At 41.2% G+C, this 7601-nt stretch overlaps 1 protein-coding gene across 4 annotated transcripts; it reads right to left on the bottom strand.

The window, feature by feature from the left end:
- Nucleotides 1-1416: 1416 nt before the first annotated feature.
- On the bottom strand, nt 1417-7315 carry SRSF1 (serine and arginine rich splicing factor 1). 4 transcript variants are annotated; one of them, XR_011493757.1, is made up of 5 exons: nt 4861-7315; nt 4265-4449; nt 3734-3906; nt 2854-3533; nt 1417-1936 (listed from the first exon to the last, which is right to left on the bottom strand). XR_011493757.1 is itself a non-coding variant. In XM_044745686.2 (4 exons), the coding sequence occupies exons 1-4, from the start codon at nt 5052-5054 to the stop codon at nt 3339-3341; spliced, it is 747 nt and encodes a 248-aa protein (XP_044601621.2). In that variant the 5' UTR covers nt 5055-7315; the 3' UTR covers nt 1417-3338. The 4 variants fall into 4 exon arrangements, 2 of the variants coding, with proteins under 2 accessions (XP_044601621.2, XP_044601622.1); XR_006512648.2 differs by having other exon boundaries at nt 2854-2972; nt 4861-5190; XM_044745686.2 differs by having other exon boundaries at nt 1417-3533.
- Nucleotides 7316-7601: the final 286 nt, after the last annotated feature.

Raw genomic sequence — 7601 nt, 5'->3', positions numbered from 1 at the left:
TTAAACACTCACTAATCTTCACACAGCCTATATACCAGTCAAGGAGTATTTTGTATTTCACTTCAATTTCGGTGGGAACTACTAAAACTTTTGGTAGAGTACATCTTTCAACTTAGCTTAAATGCACTCAACCTTGAGTGAAGGAAATTTCCATTTTGGTCCTGTTACCAAAATAGTCAATGAATACACATGAGCCCAGGCTTGCTAAGTCTGCCTCACATCAACCTTCCACAAATTAAGTTACTTAAAAGTAGTGATGAACATTCTATACACGAAACAGAACTGGTTTTACTCAATTTTTCTGCTTGACTATATTTTCAATTCTTGCAAAAAAAAAAAAAAACTAGTCACTTCCTTAATGAATCTATACCAAGCGCTTTACTTAAATACTTAAGGTGGAATCCTAGTTTTGAAATCGATATCCCTTCTTTTCCTCCTGACATTCCACAATGTTCATTTAAATGTATTGGGTAGGTGACCTTATGCAAACCTCTCTTGAAGTCTGTTACTTCACTGCCGATTATTTCTAGTTTTTCCTAAGTTTGAAATTATGTCACCTGAACAGCTGTCTTAAATTCAGCTTCCAACTATGATCAGCACCCAAGGGAAATGTTAAGATTTAGTTGTTTGTTTTGGGTGCAGAAAGAGTGGTTTGATGGTTTTGACCAACCATCAAGAAATCAGAAGAAAAATCCCCAACTCAAGCAAGTTGAAAATTTAGCACCAAGGGGCTATAAAGTAAAAAGATACAAGAGCGAGTAAACTAGGTATCGTCACTGCTTTGTTGTTTTGGATACAGAAAAACCTTATGGCTGAGAAGGGTTTACAATGCAAAATTCTCAAGAATGCCCAGCTTTTTATTAGCAATAATGCATTCAAATAAGCAATTAATCTTCTAGTGTACTATCCATTTCAAAAAGCAAAAGTAATTTGTCTTGAGTACTAATCTGCGCTGAATATAACATTTAATACTTACCAATTTTTGAGATACAAGTTTCATTGAGAATCTCAAAGGCTATCTCTCCAAGTTAACATCATTCTAACAGTCACCACCCGATTTTGCACAAAAACTTACGCTGGGTGGCTGATCACCAAAAATTAAGCAGCATCTATAAATTTTTGATCCCTTTTTATCGAAGTATGGGAAGTTTATCTTTCAGAGACTAAATCATCCCCTCATTTACCATATTACATAAACAATTGCCTTATTCTCACCCTTTCTTATCTTCCCCTGAAGACTTACAACAATTAACAGTAAGAGGTGGCTAATATCATTTATTACAGATTACCTTTCAAGAACCTTTAATTTACTAACACATAAACACAAGAGTCAGAATCTTATCAACTTAAAGTATTAAGTGATAGACTAGTCACCCATTAAAATCTTACATGAAGAGGAAAAAGGACAACCATGCATAGTTTTTTAAAAAATGTTTATTTTTTTTCAAAGAAAAACGGCAATAGCCAATTGGAAACCTACTTATTCTTCAACTCCAATTTTGTTTTCTTTAAATTTAGAAGTGACTTACTGATTTACTATTTTAAACAAACCCCCCCTTTCCCCTTTAAATGTTTACCATCTACTCGTGCTGAATCCTTCCAAGGAGATTGCTCCAGCGTTTATCTCCAGGTCCTCGCTTTGCTCCTTTTACCAAAAAATGCAAAACACAACTCCATCGTGCATCTTAAGGGCTCCAATCGTCAAAAATAGGAAAAAAAAAAAATCTTTGGAATAGCCAATTAAGTTGAATAAAAAAAAAAAAATCCACACGAATGCGGTTTGGTTGGGGCAGGAATCCACTCCTATGTTCCTGGTAATCTGATCCCGCTCCATGAATCCTTGTAATTCATCCTCCCTATCCTATCCACATTATGATTTGAATCCAATGATCCAGCTCCAAGGATTGGGATCCAGTGAGCCCTCTCCAATCCAAACCTTTATAACCAGCAAAACCAAAAAAGAGGAGGCAAAATGTTAGATACTGTAATCAAAAAAGGTTTCTGGGGAATGATGAGTTATGTCTGTCATCAGTTTAACAGATGTACATCAATAACTATCAAATTCCCCAAAACAAGTTTCTGAATGGTGTTCAGATAAATTTTAGAAACTTAATCATCATAGAGACTAATTGGAAGAAGCATTTTATATTTACAGTTCAACTGATAATGCCAACACTTGTTACTGTACAGCGTATTACAGGTTTTGTGGTTGCAAAAAGTTATGTAGTTGAAAAGTTTACTGGTATTGCTACCCACCTAAGTCTAAACTAAATCTAATGTTCCCACCTGCAATTTGTAAATTAAAGTGTTTTAAACATACCAGTCAATTATGAATATTAGTTTAAAGGGAAAGGTGAGACTTAAAAGTATTCCCAACTAGATTATCTACACCAATACGTTGGAATTCTATATTTTGCTTTCATTTTGTCTTAAAAAAATGAAATAGCAACGCTATATCAGTCACACAGAGGACATGCAGACTTAGCAGTATTGATATTATACTCTATCTGGTTGGAATTAAAGACACCCTGTACCCACATGTACACCAACAGCAGGTCACACATTAACAGTTGTAACTAAGCACTGTGACAAATTAGCCAGTTCTTCCCACATTAGTCCCTATTAAAACAAAAAAGGGGGGAAGGGAGCAAAATAAATTGTTACAAAATGGGCAATGTAATTCTGCCACAATTGCCAAGGTTTAAAGAACAAAGCAATTGTAGCTAAAGATAACTGCGTAAGATGTTTGCAAGTGTTTTAAGGTAGATGTATATAATCATTTTTAACCCCTGCCTTGTAGTATAAGGTCAATACTGCCAATTTCATCTGTGACAATAGCACTTGGAGTCATACCATTGCCTCCATTATTGATCTGATCCTCCTCAATCCTCCTTTTGACAATCCTAAAATGATTGAAATGTGCTCCACAATCCTTAATCCAAAGCATTCTTAATCCATCTCTTCAGATATGTCTACAGAAAGACACATGAAAAGCAAGATAAACATAAGAACTTCCCCAGGTAAGATAACCACAAACTCCCCCAACATCCCAGTTCACACAAACCAGAGCAGAATAGACATTTACACAATATCACAGTCTGAAGAGCATGGAGAGTTAACTAAATTAAACAATCCTGTCTATGACATCACTTAAAATACAATTTATCAGACATGAGGGGAATGTAGATGTTAGGAGCAAGGGGATATTACACAAGAATGCAATTCAACACTTTAGCCCATTCTGAACAAAACAGTTTGAATTAAAAAATGAAAAGATTGTACTGAGTAAAGGAAAACTGTATACAACATGGGTTCTACAAAAAGTGTCACCAATCATCTTATGTACGAGAGCGAGATCTGCTATGACGGGGAGAATAGCGTGGTGATCCTCTGCTTCTCCTTGGGGAGTAACTGCGACTCCTGCTGTTGCTTCTGCTACGGCTTCTGCTACGACTACGGCTTCGAGATCGAGATCTTCCATAATTTGGACTTCTGGGCCCATCAACTTTAACCCGGATGTAGGCAGTTTCTCCCTATTGAATAGACAGAACTTTCGATTGAAAGATCTAAGCTTTCACCTGTCTTCAGGCATGCTGAATGAATACAATGTAACTACAGCCAGAAATGTGGCACTTTTACTCGGACACCCTTGCCTGAATCTTACCTTCAAATTCCACTGTTAAGACCACTGTATCCAATTCTGGCCAAACAAAAGAATAAGTGTATAACCTACCTCATGAGATCTAAACTTAGTGTTATCCAGTTTTCGAACTGCATAGGTCATATCTTCTTTCCGTACAAACTCCACGACACCAGTGCCATCTCGGTAAACATCAGCATAACATACATCACCTGCTTCACGCATGTGATCCTTCAAGTCCTGCCAGCTTCCACTTGGAGGCAGTCCTAAAAAAGTGTTTTTCAACACCAATTACCCTATCTTTCACATTAAAGTTTACATTAGAACAAAGACTACTTTAAAATTTATGATTATACTTAAGATCCTAGATAAAGAGCTGTTAAGATTCTGGAATCCAGAGTCCAAAGTTATTTACAAAGTAAGAATCTTCATATTCTGGGTACCGCAACCTAATTTGGTCCATCTCCATTACTTAGAGTAATCTTTGTTTACTAAATTCCCCTAAGAAACTAAAGTAACTTAAGACCCAGCATAAAAACTTGCATTTGTCAAATTGGGCATGCAAGTAAAATTTTAAAGTGGCTCTTGTCCCTTCTCATCAACCCACACGAACAAGAAACTCACCAGAGACAACCACTCTGTTTTCAGAACGCCTGGATGGCGGGCCATAGCGGCCTCGGGGAGCCCCGCCACCTCCACCCCCGCCGCCGCCTCGGCCGGTACCACGGCCGCTTCGAGGAAACTCCACCCGCAAACGGTATCCATCGTAATCATAGCCGTCGCGACCGTACACCGCGTCTTCCGCGTCTCTGCGTGATCACAGAAAGCAAAAGGGATGAGAACAAGGGCCGGGAGGGGCAGCCAGCTCGGCCGGGAAGCAGAGGCCCCGCACATGCGCACCCAGTGGGGAAGAGCCCACATGCGCCGCATAATAGGAATGGCCCCTCCCCCACCCAGAAGCACGCCAGGCGCCCGACCACGACACCAGCCCTCCGCGCCTCAGTTTCCCGCTCCGAGCCTGCCAGTCGGCTCTGGGGACGTCCACGGGCCCAGCCACCAGAGAAGCCACACCGATTCGGCTCCTTACTCGACTCCTGCATGGGCGACATTGTCTTGCCCCCACCTAAGAGCCCACCTCCCCATCTCTGTTTAAGGCCTTGGAGCCTTCCCCAACTCCTCCAACCTATCTCCTCAAGGCCACAAGCCCCAGGCCGCCTCACCGCGGGTCTTCGAACTCAACGAAGGCAAAGGGCGGTCCTCCGCGGCGATTCTTGAGATCGATGTCGCGAATAGCACCGTATTTGTAGAACACGTCCTCAATGTCCTTGGTTCGGATGTCTGGAGGTAAGTTACCCACGTAGATGCGACAATCGTTGTTCCCTGCCGGGCCACGAATCACACCACCTCCCGACATGGCGGCGACGAAAAGCGCGGACTCGAGAACAGGCCTTCCCACCAAGCCTAGCGCACCGCAGAGCGAACCCGCAGCGACACCACGTCTTCCGCGGCCCCTCCAAAATGGCGCCTTTATCAGCTCGGCGCACGGATATGGGGGGAGGGAGGAAGAGAAGCGGGAGGAAGCGGCTATTCGATCTCAGTACGCACGCGCAAGAGCGTAACGGGTGCTGCGAAAACTACGTTCGCGCACGCGCGACGTCACCCTCCGCGCGAAGGGGAAAAAAGTTCCCCGCGTTCCCGATTTGGGGAGTCGTTAGCCAATGGAGTGACCCGCCGTTTGGTAAAAATTAAATACAGAGGCCTCGTTAAAGGGGTTACTAATCCCTGTAGAGTCTTAAAGGAGAGCCAGTTTCCCCAGGAATGAGCCTCTTTTAAAGCAACTCGGCGCCTTGAAAGGAGTTGGTGAAACCTAGCCTAGAGCTTTGTCCCACCATGCTCTGCGGTGTTAACGGCCTTTGGCGGGAAAGACTCCCGGGGGCGGGGTCAAAGGGGGAGGGACCGGCCGGTTGCTCCGGAAACGGGGGCATCCTCGTAGAGTGCCCTTAGTCCGGGAGCTGTGTTCCTGGTGATTCAGCCGACAGCCAAGGCGTGCCTCTGTCTTCCCTCCTCTTCTGCGGAAGGCCGTGGACTGCTTAGACACGTCTCTAATTTAGGGGAACCCCGCTTAGATTCCTTAGTAAATATTCTGCGCTCGTACGGTTCCACCTTCGATTCAGAACTTAACTCTGTATAGCTCAATTCAACACTCACTGTACTAGTGGCAGTGGTTCGTGCCCTGATCGACTAGTCACTGGTGGTACCTGCCAAGTAGGACCCAGGCCTCTGCTTCTCTCCTTAATCGCCTGTCACTAGGCGTAGCGCAGAGGAGAGGTCCAGTGAAGGTTTGCAGAGTGGATGGTGTGTGTTATGTCTCCAACCCCTTTCAAAGAACGAGATGAAAGTGCGCGCGCGTGTGTGTTTGCAGAATCCTGAAGTTTGTTCCTTTTTTAAAACTCATTACCGAGCCTCTCAGGTAATATAAATGATCAAAACGAATGTGTGAGAACTGTGACCATTGGAGACCGCAGTCGCTGCTCAGGACTGATCCCGCTTGCATGCTGGCCCAGGGAGATAAGAACTTTTTACATTTTTTCCAGAGACATCTGAAATGTGAATTTTTATGTGAAATGCTGGGATTTTTAAATATTAGAAATGAATTCAATTTTTTTTTAAAAAACCCTGCAATCATAAGTATGCTAAAACAAATCTGCACTCTGAGTTTAAAGGTGATTTTCTTCATGTTATATGTTTATTACAACAATCCCTCTCCCCAAGGCTGTGAAGCAGTTTGCAGAGATACCATAAAACATTATAACTGGATGAAGAAATCAGGAGGAATGGGAAAATGAGGGGGGAGGATTAAGATGAAGTCATGGGTAAGGTTAGAACAGAAAACGCCTGCAGTATTAGCCTGGTGAGTTCCTAGAGATGAACTGCAAGTTTGACTCTGGTCATCCCAGAAGTCGCAGTAAAGAGGGGAACATAAGTATATTTAAAATCCAAAGTGCCTTTGAAATTAAAAAAAAAAGATTGTTTAGGTGAAGGGCATGTTTTCTTAGTTCTAAAAGTTAATTGAATGTATTTTACAAATGTCTTTCAGTGATCGCAAAATACAAATTCAGTTTGGTCCTCAGCAGCTCCATAGAGGATCTTTAGTAGTCCTTGAACTCTCTGTAATAGTTTCCAAAATTATGTTTATATGTGCATGTGCTTTTTTCTGCAAAGAGTATTTGAAATTTTAATCAGATTCTTAAAGGAGTCTATAGATCCCAAAAAGGAAAAGAATCTCTGAAAATTTTAGAGGGAAGGACAGATTGTTTTTCCTTTCGACCATCCTTCAGTAATATTTTTTGAAACTGAGCTTTCAATAAAAAAGGGAAGAACCTGATAATTTTAAAAATGAGAAGCTGACCCAAAAGGATGCTATTTCAACAAATTGATTCAGTTTCTAGCACTGTCCTATTTGGTTAGTTGCAGAAGAGATGGGAGTTGTTAAAAAACTGCAGGCACATAATGTATTGATTCTTTCATTCAATAGTTATTTACTGAACACATCTTCTTTCTGTTCTAACTTTTTACCCATCAACTTAGAATTATTCAGGCTTGTCTTCTGTTGATTAATGTTAAGTCAATGATAAGTGATTTAAACATAGGTGCTTTTAATTTCTAGGCATTTTCATTCCAGAAAAATAAGAAAACCATGAATTTACCTTGATTTATTCTTGTCTGTCCAATTTAATGCAATCATTTCTGATTTTGTTCTGTTCAGAAATTCAAAGTAGAATTTAATATAGAGTAAATAGGGCATTCTTGTTTTTCTATTGGACTCTTTTATTGTATTTGAATGTAACCAAATTATAGGTTCTGGGATTCATGATGAGGTCAGGATATAACAGGAAAGGTCTGGATGGCTATTTATCAAGGTCTCCCAGGATGACAGTTAAGAGTGTGATCTTAATATTAT

This window comes from Equus asinus, chromosome 13 (assembly GCF_041296235.1).
Source record: "Equus asinus isolate D_3611 breed Donkey chromosome 13, EquAss-T2T_v2, whole genome shotgun sequence".
NCBI lineage: Eukaryota > Metazoa > Chordata > Mammalia > Perissodactyla > Equidae > Equus > Equus asinus.
This window is presented reverse-complemented; position numbering and strand designations above follow the sequence as displayed.

What these genes read in the sequence shown, in the direction of transcription:
- SRSF1 (XM_044745686.2), bottom strand. Translation starts at nt 5,054, where the DNA reads ATGTCGGGAGGTGGTGTGATTCGTGGCCCGGCAGGGAACAACGATTGT. An exon ending in GTTGAGTTCGAAGACCCGCG is followed by an intron (nt 4,450 to 4,860) that starts GTGAGGCGGCCT and finishes GTGATCACGCAG; the next exon opens with AGACGCGGAAGACGCGGTGT. An exon ending in AAACAGAGTGGTTGTCTCTG is followed by an intron (nt 3,907 to 4,264) that starts GTGAGTTTCTTG and finishes ACACTTTTTTAG; the next exon opens with GACTGCCTCCAAGTGGAAGC.